The 25,858-nt window shown below is 46.2% G+C and overlaps 1 protein-coding gene across 7 annotated transcripts in view; it reads left to right on the top strand.

Moving 5' to 3' along the window:
- SYNJ1 (synaptojanin 1) overlaps positions 1-17,434 on the top strand; it is a 153,265-nt gene extending 135,831 nt beyond the window's left edge. For 5 of the 7 annotated variants that reach the window (XM_063956445.1, XM_063956446.1, XM_063956448.1 and 2 more), the window contains one exon: positions 11,441-17,434. In XM_063956445.1, the coding sequence (XP_063812515.1) occupies positions 11,441-12,214 (774 nt within the window). In that variant the 3' untranslated portion in view covers positions 12,215-17,434. The remainder of the gene's footprint in view (positions 1-11,440) is intronic. The other 2 variants (XM_063956450.1, XM_063956449.1) reach the window with 1 other exon arrangement.
- The last annotated feature ends 8,424 nt before the right edge of the window (positions 17,435-25,858 follow it).

Here is a 25,858-nt window from a genome sequence, read left to right as displayed (position 1 = left end):
GCTGTATTCCCAGCAGGTGATAATCAAGGTACCCCTCCTGCAACAGGGAACGGGGTATTATTCCACACTATTGTGGTACCGAAGCCAGACGGCTCGGTGAGACCGATTCTAAAATCTTTGAACACTTACATACAGAGGTTCAAATTCAAGATTGAGTCACTCAGAGCAGTGATTGCGAACCTGGAAGAAGGGGACTACATGATGTCTCGGGACATCAAGGATGCTTACCTTCATGTCAAAATTTACCCTTCTCACCAAGGGTACCTCAGGTTTATGGTACAGAACTGTCACTATCAGTTCAGACGCTGCCGTAGGGATGGTCCACGGCACCCCGGGTCTTTACCAAGGTAATGGCCGAAATGATGATGTTCCTTCGAAGGAAGGGAATTTTAGTTATCCCTTACTTGGACGATTCCCTGATAAGGGTAAGATCCAGGGAACAGTTGGAGGTCGGTGTAGCACTATCTCAGATAGTGTTGCGGCAGCACGATTGGATTCTCAATATTCCAAAATCGCAGCTGGTTCCGTCGACGTGTCTTCTGTTCCTAGGGATGATCCTGGACACAGTCCAGAAAAAGGTGTTTCTCCCGGAGGAGAAAGCCAGGGAGTTATCCGAGCTAGTCAGGAACCTCCTCAAACCGAGCCAAGTCTCAGTGCATCAATGCACAAGGGTTCTGGGTAAAATGGGGGCTTCCTACGAAGCAATCCCATTTGGCAGATTCCACGCAAGAACTTTCCAGTGGGACCTGCTGGACAAATGGTCCGGGTCGCATCTTCAGATGCATCAGCGGATAACCCTGTCACCAAGGACAAGGGTGTCCCTCCTGTGGTGGTTGCAGAGTGCTCATCTTCTAGAGGGCCGCAGATTCGGCATTCAGGACTGGGTCCTGGTAACCACGGATGCCAGCCTGCGAGGCTGGGGAGCAGTCACACAGGGAAGGAATTGGTCAAGCCTGGAGACATCACTTCACATAAATATCCTGAAGCTAAGGGACATTTACAATGCTCTAAGCTTAGCAAGACCTTTGCTTCAAGGACAGCCGGTGTTGATCCAGTCGGACAACATCACGGCAGTCACCCACGTAAACAGACAGGGTGGCACAAGAAGCAGAAGGGCAATGACAGAAGCTGCAAGGATTCTTCGCTGGGCGGAAAATCATGGGATAGCACTGTCAGCAGTATTCATTCCGGGAGTGGACAACTGGGAAGCAGACTTCCTCAGCACGACCTCCACCCGGGGAGAGTGGGGACTTCACCCAGAAGTCTTCCACAGGATTATAAACCGTTGGGAAAAACTCGACAGGTATTGCGCCAGGTCCAGGGACCCTCAGGCAATAGCTGTAGACGCTCTGGTAACACCGTGGGTGTACCAGTCAGGGTATGTGTTTCCTCCTCTGCCTCTCATACCCAAGGTACTGAGATTGATAAGATGGTGAGGAGTAAGCACTATATTCGTGGCTCCGGATTGGCCAAGAAGGACTTGGTAACCGGAACTTCAAGAGATGCTCACGGAGGATCCGTGGCCTCTACCTCTAAGAAGGGACCTGCTCCAGCAAGGACCCTGTCTGTTCCAAGACTTACCGCGGCTGCGTTTGACGGCATGGCGGTTGAACGCCGGATCCTGAAGGAAAAAGGGCATTCCGGATGAAGTCATCCCTATCCTGATCAAAGCCAGGAAGGATGTAACCGCAAAAACATTATCACCGCAATTGGCGAAAATATGTTGCGTAGTGCGAGGCCAGTAAGGCCCGACGATGGAAATTCGACTGGGTCGATTCCTACATTTCCTGCAAACAGGAGTGTCTATGGGCCTGAAATTGGGGTACATTAAGGTTCAAATTTCGGCCCTGTCAATTTTCTTCCAAAAAGAACTAGCTTCAGTCCCTGAAGTTCAGACGTTTGTAAAAGGGGTACTGCATATACAGCCTCCTTTTGTGCCTCCAGTGGCACTTGGGATCTCAATGTAGTTTTTTTTTTGGATTCCAAAAGTCACATTGGTTTGAACCACTTAAATCTGTGGAGTTAAAATATCTCACATGGAAAGTGGTCATGCTGTTGGCCCTGGCCTGGGCCAGGCGCGTGTCAGAATTGGCGGCTTTATCCTGTAAAAGCCCTTATCTGATTTTCCATTCGGACAGGGCGGAATTGAGGACTCGTCCTCAATTTCTCCCTAAGGTGTTTTCAGCATTTCACTTAAACCAACCTATTGTGGTGCCTGCGGCTACTAGGGACTTGGAGGATTCCAAGTTGCTGGACGTAGTCAGGGCCCTGAAAATATATGTTTCCAGGACGGCTGGAGTCAGAAAATCTGACTCGCTGTTTATCCTGTATGCACCCAACAAGCTGGGTGCTCCTGCTTCTAAGCAGACGATTGCTCGTTGGATTTGCAGTACAATTCAGCTTGCACATTCTGTGGCAGGCCTGCCACAGCCAAAATCTGTAAAAGCCCATTCCACACGGAAAGTGGGCTCATCTTGGGCGGCTGCCCGAGGGGTCTCGGCTTTACAACTTTGCCGAGCAGCTACTTGGTCCGGGGCAAACACGTTTGCTAAATTCTACAAATTTGATACCCTGGCTGAGGAGGACCTGGAGTTCTCTCATTCGGTGCTGCAGAGTCATCCGCACTCTCCCGCCCGTTTGGGAGCTTTGGTATAATCCCCATGGTCCTTTCGGAGTCCCCAGCATCCACTAGGACGTTAGAGAAAATAAGAATTTACTTACCGATAATTCTATTTCTCATAGTCCGTAGTGGATGCTGGGCGCCCATCCCAAGTGCGGATTGTCTGCATTACTTGTACATAGTTATTGTTACAAAAATCGGGTTATTGTTGTTGTGAGCCATCTTTTCAGAGGCTCCTTCAGTTATCATGCTGTTAACTGGGTTCAGATCACAAGTTGTACGGTGTGATTGGTGTGGCTGGTAATGAGTCTTACCCGGGATTCAAAATCCTTCCTTATTGTGTACGCTCGTCCGGGCACAGTATCCTAACTGAGGCTTGGAGGAGGGTCATAGGGGGAGGAGCCAGTGCACACCAGCTAGTCCTAAAGCTTTTACTTTGTGCCCAGTCTCCTGCGGAGCCGCTATTCCCCATGGTCCTTTCGGAGTCCCCAGCATCCACTACGGACTATGAGAAATAGAATTATCGGTAAGTAAATTCTTATTTTCTTACCTTATGTCCCCCCGCAGCATACAAAAAAGGCACTTCATTATCAAATGCAGTCCTTTCGTTCCAATAAAAACAAGAAGGTACGTGGATCATCCTTTGTTGCCAGAGGGAAAGGCAGGGGAAAAAAGCTGCACACAGCTAGTTCCCAAGAGCAGAAGTCCTCCCCTGCGTCTGCAAAGTCCACCGCATGACGCTGGGGCTTTCCGAGAGGAGGCAGATCTGGTGGGGGCTCGTCTTCGATTTTTCAGCCACGTCTGGGTTCACTCGCTGGTGGATCCCTGGGCATTAGAGATTGTTTCTCAGGGATACAGGCTGGAATTCGAAGACTTGCCTCCTCGCCGATTTTTCAAATCGGCTTTCCCGTTTTCCCTGTCAGAAAGGGAGCTAGTGTTGGCAGCAATCCAAAAATTGTATATTCAACAGGGGATTGTCACAGTTCCTCATCTCCAGCAAGGAGAGGGATATTACTCAACCCTGTTTGTGGTCCCGAAACCGGACGGTTCGGTCAGACCCATTTTAAACCTGAAATCTCTGAACCTGTACTTGAAGAGGTTCAAAATGGAATCACTCAGGGCGGTCATCGCCAGTCTGGAGGGGGGGGGAGTGGATGGTGTCCCTGGACATAAAGGATGTTCCGATATTCCCCCCGCATCAGGCGTTCCTGAGATTTGCAGTGCAGGACTGTCACTACCAATTTCAGACGTTGCCGTTTGGGCTTTCCACGGCCCCGAGAATTTTCACCAAGGTAATGGCGGAAATTATGGTGCTCCTGCGCAGGCAGGGGGTCACAATTATCCCATACTTGGACGATCTCCTCATAAAGGCGAGATCTCGGGAGAGGTTGCTGGACAGCGTGTCTCTGTCCATGAAGACGTTGCAGATACACGGCTGGATTTTCAATATACCGAAGTCCCAGCTAGTCCCTACAACGCGTCTGACCTTTTTGGGGCTGATTCTTGACACAGACCAGAAAAAGGTTTTTCTTCCAATCGAAAAGGTTCAGGAACTCATAGCCATGGTCAGGAACCTATTAAAACCAAAAAAGGTTTCAGTGCATCATTGCACGCGGGTCCTGGGGAAGATGGTGGCTTCCTACGAGGCCATCCCTTTCGGCAGGTTCCATGCGAGGACTTTTCAATGGGACCTCTTGGACAAGTGGTCCGGGTCCCATATACAAATGCATCAAAGGATCACCCTGTCTCCCAGGACCAGGGTATCTCTCCTGTGGTGGCTGAACAGTGTTCACCTACTAGAAGGTCGCAGGTTCGGCATTCAGGACTGGGTCCTGGTGACCACGGATGCAAGCCTCCGAGGCTGGGGAGCAGTGACACTGGGAAGAAATTTCCAAGGTCTCTGGTCAAGCCTAGAGTCTTGTCTCCACATCAACGTCCTGGAGTTGAGGGCCATATACAACGCCCTGCGTCAAGCTGAGGAATTGCTTTGGAGAAAACCGGTTCTGATTCAGTCAGACAATGTCACGGCAGTGGCTCATATAAACCGCCAAGGCGTAACAAGGAGCAGAATGGCCATGGCAGAAGCGACCAGGATTCTACGCTGGGCGGGAAGGCCATGTAAGCGCGGTGTTCATCCCGGGGGTGGACAACTGGGAGGCGGACTTCCTCAGCAGGCACGACCTGCATCCGGGAGAGTGGGGACTTCATCAAGAAGTCTTCGCACAGATCACGGATCGTTGGGGACTGCCTCAAATCGACATGATGGCATCCCGTCTTAACAAAAAGCTAAAGCGGTATTGCGCCAGGTCAAGGGACCCTCAGGCGGTAGCGGTAGACGCTCTGGTGACACCTTGGGTGTTCATATCGGTCTATGTGTTTCCTCCTCTTCCTCTCATACCCAAGGTGTTGAGAATAATACGAAGAAGCAGGGTCAGAACAATACTCATTGTTCCAGATTGGCCACGGAGGACTTGGTATCCGGAGCTGCAAGAGTTGCTCGCAGGGGATCCGTGGCCTCTTCCTCTAAGGCAGGACCTGCTGTGGCAGGGGCCCTGTCTGTTCCAAGACTTACCGCTGCTGCGTTTGACGGCATGGCGGTTGAACGCCGGATCCTAGCGGAAAAAGGGATTCCGGAGGAAGTCATTCCTACCCTGATCAAGGCTAGGAAAGACGTGACGTTAAAACATTATCACCGTATATGGCGGAAATATGTTTCTTGGTGTGAGGCCAGAGCTGCTCCTACGGAGGAGTTCCATTTGGGCCGTCTACTTCACTTCCTTCAAACAGGAGTGACTTTGGGCCTAAAATTAGGGTCCATAAAGGTCCAGATTTCGGCCTTATCCATTTTCTTTCAAAGAGAATTGGCCTCTATTCCTGAAGTACAGACCTTTGTGAAGGGAGTGCTGCATATTCAGCCTCCCTTTGTGCCTCCGGTGGCACCTTGGGATCTTAACGTGGTGTTACATTTCCTCAAGTCACCTTGGTTTGAACCACTCAAAACTGTGGAGTTGAAATACCTCATGTGGAAAGTGGTCATGTTGTTGGCGTTAGCTTCGGCAAGACGTGTTTCCGAATTGGCGGCTTTATCACATAAAAGCCCATACTTGGTTTTTCACGTGGATAGGGCAGAGTTGAGGACTTGCCCTCACTTTCTGCCAAAAGTGGTCTCATCTTTTCATGTGAACCAACCTATTGTCGTGCCTGTGGCTACACGGGACTTGGAGGATTCAGAGTCCCTGGATGTAGTCAGGGCTTTGAAGATTTATGTGACCAGAACGGCTAGAATCAGGAAGACTGAAGCTTTGTTCGTTCTGTATGCTGCCAACAAGGTTGGCGCTCCTGCTTCAAAGCAGACTATTGCTCGCTGGATCTGTAACACGATTCAGCAGGCGCATTCTACGGCAGGATTGCCGTTACCGAAATCGATTAAGACCCACTACAGTAGGAAAGTGGGCTCTTCTTGGGCGGCTGCCCGAGGGGTCTCGGCATTACAGTTGTGCCGAGCAGCTACTTGGTCGGGGACAAACACCTTTGCAAAGTTCTATAAGTTTTATACCCTGGCTGAGGAGGACCTCCTGTTTGCTCAATCGGTGCTGCAGAGTCATCCGCACTCTCCCGCCCGTTTGGGAGCTTTGGTATAATCCCCATGGTCCTTACGGAGTCCCAGCATCCTCAAGGACGTTAGAGAAAATAAGATTTTACTTACCGGTAAATATATTTCTCGTAGTCCGTAGAGGATGCTGGGCGCCCGTCCCAAGTGCGGACTTCTTCTGCAAGACTTGTATATAGTTATTGCTTACATAAGGGTTATGTTATAGTTTTTCGGTGGAACCGTGGCTATGTTATTGTTCATACTGTTAACTGGGTAAGTTTATCACAAGTTATACGGTGTGATTGGTGTGGCTGGTATGAATCTCCTTCCAAAAATCCTTCCTCGTACTGTCCATTTCCTCTGGGCACAGTTTCCCTAACTGAGGTCTGGAGGAGGGGCATAGAGGGAGGAGCCAGTGCACACTCAGAATCCAAAGCTTTCTTAAGGTGCCCTATCTCCTGCGGAGCCCGTCTATTCCCCATGGTCCTTACGGAGTCCCAACATCCTCTACGGACTACGCGGCACAGCGTAAATGTCTGTGTCCTGGGCGGCACAGCATAAATGTCTGTGTCCTGGGCGGCACAGCGTAAATGTCTGTGTCCTGGGCGGCACAGCATATATGTCTGTGTCCTGGGTGGCACAGCGTAAATGTCTGTGTCCTGGGCGGCACAGCGTAAATGTCTGTGTCCTGGGCGGCACAGCGTAAATGTCTGTGTCCTGGGCGGCACAGCGTAAATGTCCGTGTCCTGGGCGGCACAGCATAAATGTCCGTGTCCTGGGCGGCACAGCGTAAATGTCCGTGTCCTGGGCGGCACAGCGTAAATGTCCGTGTCCTGGGCGGCACAGCGTAAATGTCTGTTTCCTGGGACTTACTGTTCCACCCACTACTGCCAGAGATCCCCAAAGCATCTTAGCATGGATCAAAGAAACTCTACTGGTTTGGTCCTTAAACCGTCCAAAATGCTAACTTTTCAGATCCCTCCGAGAAATAACCAGCAGAATAGTAGTGGGTGCAGTGAATGTGCCACATCACTCAGGTGCTTCTTCCCCGGCCGGAAGAGTGTAATGCTGTGACAGGGACAGGGAAGCATGTCTGAGCAATCTTACAGCTGAAGCGCTTTCTGTTTGATAAGGATACATGCCACTGGCATTGCTGGCTCTCATTAGAGTGCTGTGTGTCACAGTATAATATTTCAGCTGCAGGCAATACACACAGGGGGAGGTGTATCAAGCCTTGGAGAGAGAAAGTGGAGGCGTGGCCCATAGCCAATCATTTTTCTAGCACAGTCTTTGAAATATCAGAAGCCCGTTGGGCAATTACTCCTTCTTTCTAAGGCTCGGTACATCCCACCTACAATGTTTTGGGGCACAATATACCAGCCTGGATGGGGTATGCTATGGGCTGTATTCAATAACTGTCGGAAGCTGCCGTCTTGTCGGAAAGACGGCAGCTTCCGACAGAAATAGGTTGGAAGGGGTTCTGACCTATTCAATAGGGGCTGATTTTTTCCGACTTGTCGGAAAACACGTGGATCGGCGGAATAGCCGCCGATCCACGTGCTTCTGTCGGAAATGGGGCCAAATCCGACAGGCGGTACTGCGGGATGTGGAGGGAGCAGAGATCGGCAGCCGGCGGGGGGACATGTAGGCGGGGGGAGGCGCTGCAGGGAGACCTCTCTCCCTGCAGCGCCGCCCCCTGCCGCCGCAGACATGTCCCCCCGCCAGCCGCCGATCTCTGCTTCCCGCTCATGCTCGCCGCCATCTGCACTCCTGGCCGCTGCTGTCAGCGCATCCGCAGCCGCTGACAGCAGCGGCCGTCCATTGAATAGGGGTTGTCGGATCCATTCCGACAACTGCATGTCGGAATGGATCCGACTCTTATTAAATATACCCATACATGTCCCCTGAAACTTGTATCATTGTTTTGCATGACATCACTGGGAGCAGATATGACAGAAGCGCTGGTGTTCCTGTGGATTTTTTTATGTGTGTTTTTTACTAAACATGTCCTATACTGAGGATGTGAGGGCAGGTTGCAGAAGCATAGTGGAGTGGTTGTGTAAGTGGCTGGGTAGCTTGTGTTATGCCACAGCTCATGAACTTGCTTATAGAACCTCAGGAGTGTTGTTGGGGTTTTTTTTTAACCTTGCTGTTTTGCAAATGATGAGCATGGCACTTATTTACCACTAATTATATAAACTTGAGTATTATCACCTTATAGATCAGCATGTGCTCTGAATTCTGCAGGTTTTATCTCCAAACAACTCTGTTCAGGCAGAAAATCAAGGGTTGCTCAGTGACTGTTGCCATATTTCTGTGAACATCTGTTGCATATCCCTAGTCAGTATTGAAACATTTAGCAATTTAGGAATGTAAAGATAATGTGAGACCCACTGCAGTTATACAGAGAAGTCTAAAGACATCTTTGATGCAGTCAAGCCAAACAGCCTCTCTTGGCAGGTTGCACGAGAATCTTCTCGCATCAGGCGTAGTTTTTGCCGAAAATGCGTTTGTGTCGCAGCGCAATGTGACTAGGGCATGTGCTGATTAATTTGATACGACACTAGTCTATCTGGGTGCGGCTGAGTCTCTGAATCTGTGCACAAAGGGCTACAATGCAGCAGACGCAGCTTTTTTCCAATACAAGTTCTGTTCTGCTCCATATATAGATTCGGGGGAATATGTACTAAGCAGTGATAAAAGTGGAGAAGTGAGTCAGTGTCAGTGGAGAAGTTGCCTATGGCAACCAATCAGCATTGACATAACATTTATAATTTGCATACTATAAACATATACAGAGCAGCTGAGTGGTTGCCATGGGCAACTTCTCCACTGGCGCAGTTCTCCACTTTTATCACTGCTTAGTACATGTCCCCCTCTTTCACACACAATATACACAATATATAAATGAAGAGAAGCAATAGGACACAGGGACATGCACTGAGATGGGAGGGGGGGGGGGGGAGGCTCAAGGGAAATTTGAGAAAAAATTACTTCACAGAAAGGGTAGTGGACAAGTGGAATAGCCTCCCATCAGAGGTGGTAGAGGCTAAGACAGTGGAGCAGTGTAAATATGCATGGGATAGACATAAGGATATCCTTACAAAGAAATAAGGCTCAAATAAGGTTTGAGATAAAAAAAAAATATGGTAAAAAAAGAAAGGGGCAGACTGGATGGGCCAAGTGGTTCTTGTCTGCCGTCAAATTCTATGTTTCTATGTCATATATCACATAATCACCATAAACTCCTTGTGCATTCTAGTCACACTGTGTTGCATTTAAGATACATATTCGGCAAAATAAAAAAACACGCCCCACGTTAACAGAGTTGCACAGGACCTGGCGGCTCACCTACGCCAGTCATCTCGCGTTGCGTGGCGTAGTAAGGCTACCTGTATGAGGAAACATCTGTAGCGTTGACACAAACTTTCTTAAGGTTTTTTTTTTTTTTTTAAGTGTTAAAGGCAAAATTATAATAATTAATTTGATACTCTCTATCAGAATGTATCTAATTTATCTTCTGCAGGGTTTCCAGTCCTCTAGATATACTCAGCCCCCACTTCCTTGCAAACACCTCACTATATATCATGTCAACATTGTTGGCCTGAACCTCTAAGCTAGCTGACATATTTGGCAGAAGGCTATAGGGTATGCAGTCATACTGTCGGCAGATTATCGACATATAAAGAATGTTGACAGCTAGAATGTGTACACCTGATTTTTGGGTCAGGCTGCAATTATGGTAAGGGTTATGCTAACATTCAAAGTTAATGGGAAACCGTATTGTCAACATTATGACTGTCTGCATTCTGTAAATGTTGACATTCTGGTAAAGACGTACTGAATATCGACTACATATACCATACCTGGCTCCAGAACTATAATGTCATGCATTTCTAATTTGTTGTTAAAGATTATTCCGATCATTATCAATTGTTTTCTAATAATGTGGTCGGAATTTGACTACTCTAGACTTTATGTCGGCTATTATCTTCTAGAAGGTGCTAGATAAATGATAAGTACAATCTGATTGGTTGCTATGGACAACATCTCCACATCTGAAAACCCACACTTTAGTAAATAGACCTCCAACAGTCCAGGTTTTCAAGGATAGCCATACTTGAGCACAGGTGCCTTAATTAGGAGCTCAGTTATTTTGAGTTAACAATCTGTGCTCAAGCATATTCTTAAAACCTGGACTGTTGGGGAAACACTGCCTTAAAGAGTTTGGAGATACCTTTGCGGGTTTTCAGGTCATACGTTAATAATATGATAAAACACTAATAATATGATAAAACACTGAAAAGACAGGTGATTATCTAGCCAATAAAACTGAAAGACTGATACAGAGATTTTGTGTTGCCGAATTACACATTCTCCTTATAGTGTACCTTTCATCTAGGAGACATATATGTTTTGTGGCCAGAGCTGATCTATTTATGAAATAGAAGCCTGCTAGTGCACAGGGAACCAGTACCTCATGACTAGAAGCCAGGCCTTGTGAATATCCAACAGGCTGTGTATTAGTGATATCATACTGGTTCAGCCAACAAAATGGCTGCCTGTGCATAGGTGGCACATCCTCTTTAAGTGAGGTAATTCACATATCTAGGACACAGTCTGAGGTAACTCTTGTAAATAAAGGGAAACCGATCCATCTATAATCCATATTTGTTGCCTTTGACAAAAACACACACATTATATGATCCTACAATAAACACTATATAAAACTAGAGTGAAGTGAAAGTGATTGTGTCAGTCTGGTGCAGCAATTATTTCTCTATGGTGTCTATAAAAAAAAGGTATGGAATTGTTCCAGTAATCATTACTAGCATTTGCCATTATACAGCATATTGGATGACACTAAGATAAAATGGAAACCAAAGCTGCAGCTGTAAAAGCCAGTGACCTATTATTTTCTCTGAGAAAAGTCCCTTCTCATCTTTGGCCTTTGTTGGACCACCCAGAGTTTATTGAATTTTCATCCCACTTATTGCATGAATATTGCATGAGGGAACTAAAAGTCCAATCCAAGTAAGTTTATGTGAATAGACATTTTTATTTGAGACCAGTGAGTACTGTAACTGTGTAGAAAAAGCCGTTTAATTCTATTTTTATGACATTCCATCTTGCTCATTTTACTTTTGGAACCCGATGCAATGTGTTTTTATTCTTTCTAATCTTATTGCTGTTTTAATGTTAGTTTTATTTTATTTTTTCCCTTGCAGAATCCAACTAATGGAGTCAGTGGCTTTAAAAGTCATTTTGACAATGATCCTTTTGTGGACTTCTCATTTGATCAGCCTCCCGTTACAAAGCTGCTGACGTCCGTTCACATATCTTCTGTTTTATCATCGAATCAAAAGGAGCCGGTTCTGTTGCCTTCTGCAGTGCAAAATAACCTTTCTACCTTGAGTAATAAGAGTTGCATGTCTACACTGCCTCCGGTCCCGGCCCGTAGCAGGTCTCAAGATGTTCCGCCGGTATCGCCCAATCCGTTTCTGAACAAGGCGAATACTTTCTCGGCAAACCCATTCACTGAGAGATCGGCAAATGCAGGAAACCCATTTAATACACCAAACGCCTCACTAAGTGCTCCAACATCGCTTTCAACTGGCCTGTTCGATCAATTTCCCCAACAGGGCAGGCCAATGTTTATGGTGGGTCCGGCTGAAAAAAGTCTTTCATTACCACACAATTTTTCCGCAATGCCAGAACCTAATCCAAAAGGTTGGGTGACGTTTGACGAAGACAACTTTGCCGGTAAAGTGGACAGTTCACTCATCAATGGAGCGGAAATGGACGGGATCAGTTCACAGAACAGCTTTCAGCACTCCAGACTGGACAACAACCGCAACGCAATCCCGGATGGTTCAAATTATACCCTATCGCTAAGGAAGCCCCCGCCCCCTCCACGTGTCCCTTCAAGGACAAAACATGAACCGCTCTCGGCAAAACCATCAACTTATTCATCACCAAGTCTAGACTTCACCGATCGGTAACCTGGGCTTGGTGCTCTCTCTCTCTCTAGTGTGCAATACGTTTAGTCGATTATGAAATACATCGCTACTTAATGTAACCACTATTTAATGTATCTCATAATACATTTTTGTGCTTTATATGGGCAATATTTTTGAAGATGTTGTTTTTTTTTTTCCTCCTGTGCTTCAGCATAATGTAAATGTGTGTGCTATATGGAAAAACCATGAAAACTGTCAGGCGAGTGCATAGGATGTGGTTCGATTTGTTTTGGGGGTTTTTTTTTATGGGGGGGTGTATGTTTCTGCCTTCGTTTAAAAATGAAAGTATGCATTTGTTTTGGGGAAACCTGTTTAGATCATTGATGTTTACTGTTATGGCAATGAAACCACTATACAATAGGTAAAGGGGGAGACTGAGGCCGAGGCACAAACCATTTCTTTTTATCCACTGACTTGAACAGAAACCAAATATGTTGATGGAGGATATATTGTACTGTAGTTTGAATAGGTGTTTATTGTTTTATATTTGACATGGGAGAGATATAGAGGCAAAAGTGGCCTAAGGTATGTTGTACAACTACAAGTACTACCATGCCTTGGTCTGTACTTTCACAATAGCTGGAGAGCCATAGATTGCTTTACCACTGGAAATAGGACAGAGTAAGCAAAATAAAAGCATTGTAATAGAAGTCCATATATCCCAAGGAATCAATGTGATTTCCCCTACTGCTCAATAGGAATTACACACATGTAGCAGGTAGTCAGGTAGAGTTCGTGGTGGCTTATTTTTCCCCTTGAGTGGGATAAATCTGCAAAAGCTAGTTCAAAGAAAAAGTAATGACTCTATTAGTAACCAATCGGCTTGTTTGTCAGTTTTTAGGCTGGTTTAGAAGATGAAATCAAACGTCTTATTGGTTGCTTTGTAAAATATAATTATTTTTTTTTCCTTTTGTACCAGCTTGCGCCAACTGTTCCTAATGTGTTTTAATAAGCTGGGCTTATTTAGTAACATGGTGCATTGCCTACAAATGTGTTTCTTGTGGCTCCTTGATGTAGCTACCTCTTTGCAAGCAACCGCACACTCCTATAAAGGGAAATACCGTATGTACACTGCACAGTGCCAGGACTTATGTGAAATAACTGAATCTGGGGGGAAGTTATATTATCCTCAAATATTGGCGTCGATTCAATTCCCCGACAGTTGAATAGCGCCGGAAATTAGCTCTTGGTGCTATTCAATACAGCGCCAAGTGACACTCAATTGTCTGGAATACTTCTCTCACCCCCCGGGGGATGCGAGAGGAAGTCCGACAAAAGTGCTGCCGCAAGGCTGATTCTGTCGGGAATCAGCATCACCCCGGGGAGTTAAGTTGGAGAATGCCCGTTCTCCCGACAACTCAACCTGTTAAGTCCGGGAGAACGGGCATTCGCCGACTTAACATGAGCTGAATTGAATAACGACGGGAGCTAATTCCCGGCGCTATTCAACTGTCGGAGAATTAAATCAACCCCATTGTACACCTGAAATCAAAAGGCACAATACATAATACTGGTCATTAATTGTTCCATAAATGTGCAATAAAGTATTATTAGTGCTACCTAAGAACTAGTGAGTTGTGCCTGGCAAAACATCCTGGGAGTTGTAGTTCTACAGTAGCTGGCGAAACTCTGATCATGTGTAGACCTAAATCTATAGATTACAGAATGAGTCCTTTGATCATGTGGAATGACATATAGGAAGTGTGATTCCCCACAATGTATCCCTCAGCCAAATATTGTACAATTTCTTATACTAACCTTTTCCGCTGTATTGACTCGTTACAGTCCATTTAATTTTATGTATTTGCATTTGTAAAGGACTTTTTATTTTAATGGATGGAGGTTAAATGTGGAAAATGTTGGGGTTTATTTTGCAAATATAATTGTTATCCTATAGAAAGAAAAGGAGGCAGCACTTGGATTCCGTGTACAGACCTGGTCATAAAGGGGAAAAAACTAAATTGCTCCAATGCGCACCAATACTGGGAAAGTAAATTAGTCCGATATTGCTGGTGAAGCTTTGTAATGGATAGGCTGAAAAGATGCACAGATGGCGTGCAAGAGAATTGTATAAGAACTGGGACCATCTACCTTGACGCGTTTCGCTTTCTATTGAAAGTTTCTGGGGTTTTTAGCATGGTTATCCTGTATCTAAGTAAGCAAACTTTTTATAAAGTATTTCTTCTTACTGTAATAGGCATATTCAGTTATGTGCGGTTTGAACGGACTAGTGTGGAAAGCTACTTGGGCCAATTAATTCAAACCAGCTGCTGATCAATATGTGACAGTCATTTAGCTCAGGACTAAGAGGACCAAAATGTAATACAGGTAGTTAGTTAGATACAATGGATCTTACAGCCTGTAGGAAAGGAGTTATATTTGCAAACAAAACCCTACATTGTTAATGTACATACCTTCTCTGTACAAGTTGAGTCTGCGTGGTTTATTAGGTTTGTTTTCTCATCTACAGTTCTCAAAACTAGGATTCGAAAGAGGTTTTAACAATACAAATATTGAACTTTATCATTTCTGACATTATACGGTTAAATGCTTTTTTCTCTCTCAGATTATGGGGCTAATTCAGGTTGAATAGCAAATTCAGCAGAATTTGCTATTCTTTGTATCGCATGCTGAGGGCCGTCCATCACAGGGCAAGGCCGCCCAGCATGCTGACCGGCGCCTCCCCCAGATGATCAAGCAGAAATTGCGGAGCATTCGCAATTTCTGCTTGTTAGCAGAAACTGTGGGAGCCTCCTGCCGGTGCAGCTTAGCTGCGGCCACAGGAGACTCCCCGCCAGTTTCATGATCGCAGCGGCTGCGTGTGACATCACGCAGCTGCCGTGTTCACGTCTGCAACACGCCCCCTGTTCGTCGTCGTCCACCCCCCCCCCCCCCCCCCCCCCCGCAGAAAATGCGGGTGCATGCGCAGGAGAAGTGCGTGCGCAGGATGGTCACTGCGCATGCGCCCGCATCTTTTCAACAAAAATTCCAGTTGGATCGCACACTACAATCCAACCTGACTTAGCCCCTATATCCAGTATCCTCAGATCACTTCCCTACAGGATCCCAGGGGAAAATGGTGAATGTTTTTATTTGTTTGTTTGTATTTTTTCACTGTGACAGATTTACTCTGTGTAAGCAAGTCATTAATATTAAATACACACTAGCGTGCTCCAGGGTTTACAAGGTGTATATAACAAGTTGGAGCCGATATACAACAATTGCACTTTAATTTCCTCATCACATTTCCAAATATTGTATTTCACTGGATAGGTATAGTTCATAATAGTTTCAGTCATGCACCGGGTTCCTCTCCCAATAACTCCATTTTCATCCAAAATGTTACTACTTGCCTTAGAAAAATGTGCAATTCCGGTTTTGGGTAGTTAGAAATGCGCAACTCATTAAAGCAGCCATTTTGTTGGGAGACTGACACTCACCCATTTACTGAAATATGAATGTTGGTTCAGACCACAAAATGGCTGCCTCTATCTTGTGTTGACTACAGGTTCACTTTAATGTTGGAGATGCGAAGTCTACTTACTTTTTTTGGTACAGATGATACATTGCTAAATATACTGTGTGGTATAATTAGGCTGTCATTCATATTAGTACACCGTACTGTTATCTGGTCTGAATTGTGTTGTAGAGTAGACGTGAGGAATGCCATTTGCAAATATTTACAGGAATAAATGCTTAATATGTTCTGATATATACGGATTAGTGACCAGTATTTATGGGGTGTAATAACTACGGGCTGCATACATACATATATACATTCCTGTACAAATATCATTTATAGGCCAGGTCATACAAATAGCTCTAGGAACATTTCGGGGAGTCCGATTTTCCATCTGGATGTCCAGTGTTAACGTAGTCATTATATTAATCGAAACATGTTAAAGCCGATTAGACTATTTAAAACATGTACACAGGATAAAATATCATGTAGGTAACTCAGAGGATGTTTAAACAAAATAAAACCTTTATATAGCATGGATAGACCTTTTAATATATTGAACAGTTACTAGATTTTTAAGTGGTATAATTATGGAAATACTATATTGCAAATAAGGGTGAGAGGGATATACTGCTTTTTTTTTAATTATTGTGCGGCTGTTGAATTGTACAGTTTATAGAAAAGTGTTTAAAAGATGCGGACCGGAATGACTGAGGAGAGCGGCGTCTGTATATGGGAATCGGTTTCTGTTAATACGATGTTGTACAATTGGCCATCTATGTTTGTCTCACACGATCTCTATGAACTTTGCTTATACACATTTATTCCATCTGAGAACTGCAATGAGCCTTGGTTTTTGCACATACAGAAAAGTGATCAAAAATATGTTACATCATATTTTATACAGTGTAAATGTAAACGCAAACTGAAGGTTATAATTTAGGGGTCTATTCATGAAGCAGTGAAAAGAGCGGAGAAACAGACCAGTGGAGAAGTTGCCCATGGTAACCAATCAGCATCTCCCTTACATTTTATAGAATGTACTTGATAAAGGCTTCCTTTTAAAGCTGATTGGTTGCCATGGGCAACTTCTCCACTCTTTTCACTGCTTCATGAATAGACCCCTTAATTAGAAAAACCTTTGTATAGAAGCACAGATGATTCATTTTACTCCAACTATTCAAAGTGTTTGGAATTTGTCTTCAATAGGCAACAGCCGCTCTGCTGCTGTGTCCCTGTCGCCTAGACATCGATGGCAGACATTTTGTGGGTTGAACCATTATTCTTTAATGCAGCTTAGCAAATTGCTAATCATGTCATATTTCCCAGTGAGTTGTGAGGCCACAGTCTTTACTGAGTATTGGTTTAGCCCTCCAAGAAAATGGCGGCCAGCAATCTGTATGTGTGTAAGTGATCTGTACAATTGGTGGCTATCTAACCCTCTACGTCTTATTGCAGAATCTTTTACAGAGTATTCTGCTACTGACATAGTGCACATCTCAAGTTGGTCTAAACTTTACTGTTTTCTGTACTGTATAAGGAAAAAATGTACTTTATCTGAAAGCTGTGTCATTGATGAATCTCCTGTAAATCTTACATTGCTTCTTTAGTACATGTATGAGATTATATACAGAACAGTTCTGCAGTATTACATTATCGATACTCCGTAACCTGTGCACAGTCCTGTGAAATGTGGTGTGATGTTGAAATAATAAAAAAAAGAAATATATATATAACACAAAGGCCTGAAGTGTATCATTTGCACCATTTACTGACGTATAGTACTGTATATATGGGAGGTTTAATAATTTAAATTGTATCTTATTAACGCTAGACATATTAAGCAATACCTCACTGCCGACCCCTAGATGGAATATTCAGGTGATCGATGGGTTTTAGCATTCTCGTGTCTCCAAGCAGCTGTGTTTCTGTATAATTACCATTTTTCTGTGGTGCAAACTTGCCTGAGGTAACTGTTCCAGCCAATGGCTATCTTGTCAGGTAAATCAAGTTGTGGCCGACACCATTAGACTGACGTCCCTCACTCACACCAACAGTAAATAGGAATACCACTTCCTTCAAACCAACTGCCTATTTGGAAAATGACTTCCAGGGCTGGACAGGACCTAGTCACCAAGTACAGGTAAAACTCAGAAAATTAGAATATCGTGCAAAAGTTAATTTTTCTCCGGCAGGGTCCACAGGTTATCCACAGGATAACATTGGGTTTTGATGAAGCGACAGCGGATTTGCACCAATCGGTCAAAGCTTTTTGGCCTCCCAGCATGCAACGGGCCCGTCCATATATCCCCGCCTCCTGGCTCAGGCAAATCAGTTTATTGTTTGGTGCGGCAGGAGCCGGACCATGGTCAGAAGGCGGCTGGTTTTTAGCAGCCCTAAGCTTTCTTATTTCATTTTTATAGTCTTACTATTTTCTCTAACGTCCTAAGTGGATGCTGGGGACTCCGTAAGGACCATGGGGAATAGCGGCTCCGCAGGAGACTGGGCACAAAAGTAAAGCTTTAGAACTACCTGGTGTGCACTGGCTCCTCCCCCTATGACCCTCCTCCAAGCCTCAGTTAGATTTTTGTGCCCGAACGAGAAGGGTGCACACTAGGTGGCTCTCCTGAGCTGCTTAGTAAATAGTTTAGTTTTAGGTTTTTTATTTTCAGTGAGACCTGCTGGCAACAGGCTCACTGCATCGAGGGACTAAGGGGAGAAGAAGCGAACTCGCCTGCGTGCAGAGTGGATTGGGCTTCTTAGGCTACTGGACATTAGCTCCAGAGGGACGATCACAGGCCCAGCCATGGATGGGTCCCAGAGCCGCACCGCCGGCCCCCTTACAGAGCCAGAAGACAGAAGAGGTCCGGAAAATCGGCGGCAGAAGACGTCCTGTCTTCACCAAGGTAGCGCACAGCACTGCAGCTGTGCGCCATTGCTCCTCAGCACACTTCACACTGAGGGTGCAGGGCGCTAGGGGGGGGGCGCCCTGAGCAGCAATAAAAACACCTTGGCTGGCGAAAATACATCACATATAGCCCCCAGGGCTATATGGATGAATTTTAACCCCTGCCAGAATCCATAAAAAAGCAGGAGAAAAGTCATCGAAAAAGGGGCGGAGCCTATCTCCTCAGCACACTGGCGCCATTTTCCCTCACAGCTCAGTTGGAGGGAAGCTCCCCTGGCTCTCCCCTGCAGTCACTACACTACAGAAAGGGTTAAAAAAAGAGAGGGGGGCACTAATTAGGCGCAGTATTAACAATACAGCAGCTATAAGGGGAAAAACACTTATATAAGGTTATCCCTGTATATATATGGCGCTCTGGTGTGTGCTGGCAAACTCTCCCTCTGTCTCCCCAAAGGGCTAGTGGGGTCCTGTCCTCTATCAGAGCATTCCCTGTGTGTGTGCTGTGTGTCGGTACGTTTGTGTCGACATGTATGAGGAGAAAAATGATGTGGAGACGGAGCAGATTGCCTGTAATAGTGATGTCACCCCCTAGGGGGTCGACACCTGAGTGGATGAACTGTTGGAAGGAATTACGTGACAGTGTCAGCTCTGTATAAAAGACAGTGGTTGACATGAGACAGCCGGCTACTCAGCTTGTGCCTGTCCAGACGTCTCATAGGCCGTCAGGGGCTCTAAAGCGCCCGTTACCTCAGATGGCAGATATAGACGCCGACACGGATACTGACTCCAGTGTCGACGGTGAAGAGACAAATGTGACTTCCAGTAGGGCCACACGTTACATGATTGAGGCAATGAAAAATGTTTTACACATTCTGATAATACGAGTACCACCAAAAAGGGGTATTATGTTCGGTGAGGAAAAACTACCTGTAGTTTTCCTGAATCTGAGAAATTAAATGAGGTGTGTGATGATGCGTGGGTTTCCCCCGATAACAACTGATAATTTCTAAAATGTTATTGGCATTATATCCTTTCCCGCCAGAGGTTAGGGTGCGTTGGGAAACACACCCTAGGGTGGATAAAGCGCTCACACGCTTGTAAGAACAAGGGCTCTACCCTCTCCTGAGATGGCCGCCCTTAAGGATCCTGCTGATAGAAAGCAGGAGGGTATCCTAAAATGTATTTACACACATACTGGTGTTATACTGCGACCAGCAATCGCCTCAGCCTGGATGTGCAGTGCTGGGTTGGCGTGGTCGGATTCCCTGACTGAAAATATTGATACCCTAGATAGGGACAGTATATTATTGCCTATAGAGCATTTGAAAGATGCATTTCTATATATGCGTGATGCACAGCGGAATATTTGCCGACTGGCATCAAGTCTAAGTGCGTTGTCCATTTCTACCAGTAGAGGGTTATGGACACGTCAGTGGTCAGGTGATGCGGATTCCAAACGGCATTTGGAAGTATTGCCTTATTAAGGGGAGGAGTTATTTGGGGTCGGTCTTTCAGACCTGGTGGCCACGGCAACAGTTGGGAAATCCACGTTTGTACCCCAGGTCGCCTCTCAACATGAGAAGACGCCGTATTATCAGGCGCAGTCTTTTCGTGGACAAGCGGGCAAAAGGTTCCTCATTTCTGCCCCGTGACAGAGGGAGAGGAAAAAGGCTGCAGAAATCAGCCAGTTCCCAGGAAGAGAAACCCTCTCCCGCCTCTGCCAAGCCCTCAGTATGACGCTGGGGCTTTACAAGCAGAATCAGGCACGGTGGGGGGCCTGTCTCAATGAATTTCAGCGCGCAGTGGGCTCACTCGCAAGTAGACCCCTGGATCCTTCAGGTGATATCTCAGGGGTACAAATTGGAATTCGAGACGTCTCCCCCTCGCCGTTTCCTAAAGTTGGCTTTACCGATGTCTCCTTCTGACAGGGAGACAGTTTTGGAAGCCATTCACAAGCTGTATTCCCAGCAGGTGATAATCAAGGTACCCCTCCTGCAACAGGGAACGGGGTATTATTCCACACTGTTGTGGTACCGAAGCCGGACGGCTCGGTGAGACCGATTCTAAATCTAAAATCTTTGAACACTTACATACAGAGGTTCAAATTCAAGATTGAGTCACTCAGAGCAGCGATTGCGAACCTGGAAGAAGGGGACTACATGATGTCTCGGGACATCAAGGATGCTTACCTTCATGTCCCAATTTACCCTTCTCACCAAGGGTACCTCAGGTTTATGGTACAGAACTGTCACTATCAGTTCAGACGCTGCCGTATGGATGGTCCACGGCACCCCGGGTCTTTACCAAGGTAATGGCCGAAATGATGATATTCCTTCGAAGGAAGGGAATTTTAGTTATCCCTTACTTGGACGATTCCCTGATAAGGGTAAGATCCAGGGAACAGTTGGAGGTCGGTGTAGCACTATCTCAGGTAGTGTTGCGGCAGCACGATTGGATTCTCAATATTCCAAAATCGCAGCTGGTTCCGACGACTCGTCTTCTGTTCCTAGGGATGATCCTGGACACAGTCCAGAAAAAGGTGTTTCTCCCGGAGGAGAAAGCCAGGGAGTTATCCGAGCTAGTCAGGAACCTCCTAAAACCGAGCCAACTCTCAGTGCATCAATGCACAAGGGTTCTGGGTAAAATGGTGGCTTCCTACGAAGCAATCCCATTCGGCAGATTCCACTCAAGAACTTTCCAGTGGGACCTGCTGGACAAATGGTCCGGGTCGCATCTTCAGATGCATCAGCGGATAACCCTGTCACCAAGGACAAGGGTGTCCCTCCTGTGGTGGTTGCAGAGTGCTCATCTTCTAGAGGGCCGCAGATTCGGCATTCAGGACTGGGTCCTGGTGACCACGGATGCCAGCCTGCGAGGCTGGGGAGCAGTCACACAGGGAAGGAATTTCCAGGGCTTATGGTCAAGCCTGGAGACATCACTTCACATAAATATCCTGAAGCTAAGGGCCATTTACAATGCTCTAAGCTTAGCAAGACCTCTGCTTCAAGGTCAGCCGGTGTTGATCCAGTCGGACAACATCACGGCAGTCACCCACGTAAACAGACAGGGTGGCACAAGAAGCAGGAGGGCAATGGCAGAAGCTGCAAGGATTCTTCGCTGGGCGGAAAATCATGTGATAGCACTGTCAGCAGTATTCATTCCGGGAGTGGACAACTGGGAAGCAGACTTCCTCAGCAGACACGACCTCCACCCGGGAGAGTGGAGACTTCACCCAGAAGTCTTCCACATGATTATGAACCGTTGGGAAAAACTCGACAGGTATTGCGCCAGGTCAAGGGACCCTCAGGCAATAGCTGTAGACGCTCTGGTAACACCGTGGGTGTACCAGTCAGTGTATGTGTTCCCTCCTCTGCCTCTCATACCCAAGGTACTGAGATTGATAAGATGGAGAGGAGTAAGCACTATATTCGTGGCTCCGGATTGGCCAAGAAGGACTTGGTAACCGGAACTTCAAGAGATGCTCACGGAGGATCCGTGGCCTCTACCTCTAAGAAGGGACCTGCTCCAGCAAGGACCCTGTCTGTTCCAAGACTTACTGCGGCTGCGTTTGACGGCATGGCGGTTGAACGCCGGATCCTGAAGGAAAAAAGGCATTCCGGATGAAGTCATCCCTATCCTGATCAAAGCCAGGAAGGATGTAACCGCAAAACATTATCACCGCATTTGGCGAAAATATGTTGCGTGGTGCGAGGCCAGTAAGGCCCGACGGAGGAAATTCAACTGGGTCGATTCCTACATTTCCTGCAAACAGGAGTGTCTATGGGCCTGAAATTGGGGTCCATTAAGGTTCAAATTTCGACCCTGTCAATTTTCTTCCAAAAAGAACTAGCTTCAGTCCCTGAAGTTCAGACGTTTGTAAAAGGGGTACTGCATATACAGCCTCCTTTTGTGCCTCCAGTGGCACTTTGGGATCTCAATGTAGTTTTTGGGTTCCAAAAGTCACATTGGTTTGAACCACTTAAATCTGTGGAGTTAAAATATCTCACATGGAAAGTGGTCATGCTGTTGGCCCTGGCCTGGGCCAGGCGCGTGTCAGAATTGGCGGCTTTATCCTGTAAAAGCCCTTATCTGATTTTCCATTCGGACAGGGCGGAATTGAGGACTCGTCCTCAGTTTCTCCCTAAGGTGGTTTCAGCGTTTCACCTGAACCAACCTATTGTGGTGCCTACGGCTACTAGGGACTTGGAGGACTCCAAGTTGCTAGACGTTGTCAGGGCCCTGAAAATATATGTTTCCAGGACGGCTGGAGTCAGAAAATCTGACTCGCTGTTTATCCTGTATGCACCCAACAAGCTGGGTGCTCCTGCTTCTAAGCAGACTATTGCTCGTTGGATTTGTAGTACAATTCAACTTGCACATTCTGTGGCAGGCCTGCCACAGCCAAAAATCTGTAAATGCCCACTCCACAAGGAAGGTGGGCTCATCTTGGGCGGCTGCCCGAGGGGTCTCGGCTTTACAACTTTGCCGAGCAGCTACTTGGTCAGGAGCAAATACGTTTGTAAAATTCTACAAAATTGATACCCTGGCTGAGGAGGACCTGGAGTTCTCTCATTTGGTGCTGCAGAGTCATCCGCACTCTCCCGCCCGTTTGGGTGCTTTGGTATAATCCCCATGGTCCTTACGGAGTCCCCAGCATCCACTTAGGACGTTAGAGAAAATAAGAATTTACTTACCGATAATTCTATTTCTCGTAGTCCGTAGTGGATGCTGGGCGCCCATTCCAAGTGCGGATTGTCTGCAATACTGGTACATAGTTATTGTTACCAAAAAATCGGGTTATTGCTGTAGTGAGCCATCTTTTCTAGAGGCTCCTCTGTTATCATGCTGTTAACTGGGTTTAGATCACGAGTTATACGGTGTGATTGGTGTGGCTGGTATGAGTCTTACCCGGGATTCAAAATCCTTCCTTATTGTGTACGCTCGTCCGGGCACAGTATCCTAACTGAGGCTTGGAGGAGGGTCATAGGGGGAGGAGCCAGTGCACACCAGGTAGTTCTAAAGCTTTACTTTTGTGCCCAGTCTCCTGCAGAGCCGCTATTCCCCATGGTCCTTACGGAGTCCCCAGCATCCACTACGGACTACGAGAAATAGAATTATCGGTAAGTAAATTCTTATTTTTTCTTTCGTGATCTTTCTAAAACGCGTCTTATACATACCTTAGAAAGAGTCGCTCCAACAACTCTCCGACGGGTTGCGACAACGCTTACCCGCGAGTACAGTGCTGTTTCGGCGGGCGTCTGTGTCGGATATACTAGCTGGTCCAGCAGACGTTGCCAGGCTGTGGCCGAAGCATGGGGAGAAGGTAAGGCATCGGTTCCACTTAGAAGGGGAATACGGACACAGCCGCACTGTTTTGGGAGGAGACTACCAAACAGTCGCTGATGCGGCTGCCACCTCTGGTACACCAGCGCTAGCCCTTAGGGATCATAGGCTCCAGGAGTAGTATGAGGCCGCGATCCCTAGGGTTGATGTCAGCAGTGGGGAGTCAGACGCTCTCCTGGTCACCCCTCCCCACAGTTCATGACCAGTTTCCTCCCGAGTCTCCCGCCATGAACTGTTTCCCACTTTCGTCTCAGAAGCTGTACATGAAGGGGACCCAGTCGCAGCATAGGCGGCTGTGTGACGGGCGCATCTGTGTTCACTGAGCGTCTGTGTTCACTATAGGTTCATGGAGCGGCAGTGTACACTAGTAGCGCCTAGAGCCACTCAGCTTTCGCTAACGTATTGATCGGTCCTGGAAGCGAGGTGAGTCTCCCTGTATCCCACTCTACTGAGTACGGGTAATACAGCACTATCTACCTTTTTGAGTACGAATAGTTAGATAAGTGCCTATTGTATGAGTCTGTATACTATTACTGTTGATTCTTTCGCTATGCATCTGAATACGGTAGATCTGTTTAAACATGATTCAGTAATATGTTCTCCTACATACTTGAAATGTAGTTGTAGTTGATGATGTGTTCATATTGCTTATACTAATGTATAACATGTGACTGACTGCTAGTGTGATTGCTGACTTTACTATATATTCTGTCAGTTTTTTCCTATTCCGATCCATAATGCTGGTGCATGGGTAGGGTCGGATTGTAGGTCACTTTAAAAAGCTTAAAGTGATTACAGTCACTAATTGTGTAGTACACTGTGGAAGTGGAGATTATTTATCATGTCTAAGGGCGGCAAAGGTGAGGAAGATACACTCACAGCAACACCAACACTCATCATGTTTGTCTTGCAAAGCTGTGTTAACCTCTCAGGATCTGGTTCAGGATGGTTTGTGTGCAAATTGTTTTAGTTTATACCAGGGTCTCTTGACAAATACAAGGCAGATTCAGGTGCAGGTTGATCCACCTTGGGCTATGTTTGCACAGACATTATCCAGTATAGCTGAAGGGATAATTCCTCCAACTCCTGTACCAGGGATAGGTTACACAATTAGCCCTTACATGTAGCTTCCCACCTGCGGTTTATCACTTCTAGCAGCGGCCTCTCAAAAGAAACAGACTGATAAGCCAGTGGTAAGTAAATCTTCATCCTCACAGGCTACACATGTTTCAGATGAGGATTCATCGGAAGATGAAAGCTCAATAAACTGCTTCGACATACGAAGAGGAGGAGGAAGGTCTCAGCTCAGTGGCTATAGCGGAGTTAATTAAAGCAATGAAAGCCAATCTCTCCTTAGAGGATTCAGCAGAGCCTGTGTTAAAAACCAAGGCACCTGTGTTTAAACGTCCCAAAACAGTTAAGACTGAGTTTCCAGGGTCAGATCAGCTGACTGAAATCATGGAAGAGGCTTTGGCTACGCCCAATAAGTTTAGAATTCCTAAGAAATGGAATTCCAGTTATCCTCTTTCAGCTCGGGATTGTTTAAAAAGGGAGGTGGCTCCTAAAGTAGATAAGCATGTGATTCGATTAGTGCGAAAAAGGACATTACCTTTGCCTTCAACATCATTAAATGATGTCACGGATAGGAGAATGGATAGTTTTTAAAAAACATTTATTCCCTGTCTGGGGCAGTCATAACGCCAGCCATGGCTTCAGCTTAGATGGCAAAGGCAGTGGCTGCCTGGGCTGATGCATTTTTCAATAGCATCTAGAGAGCAAAAATCCCATATAGCACATATAAAATAGGCTGCAATGTTCCTGGAAGAAGCACCATTGGACATGGGTACTATTGCCTCCAGGGCATCAGCTTCAACTATCGCTGCTCGCAGAGCATTTTGGCTACGTACGTGGAAAG

This window comes from Pseudophryne corroboree, chromosome 2 (assembly GCF_028390025.1).
Source record: "Pseudophryne corroboree isolate aPseCor3 chromosome 2, aPseCor3.hap2, whole genome shotgun sequence".
NCBI lineage: Eukaryota > Metazoa > Chordata > Amphibia > Anura > Myobatrachidae > Pseudophryne > Pseudophryne corroboree.
Note: the sequence above shows the minus strand (reverse complement) of the source record. Positions and strands in the feature narration are given on the sequence as shown.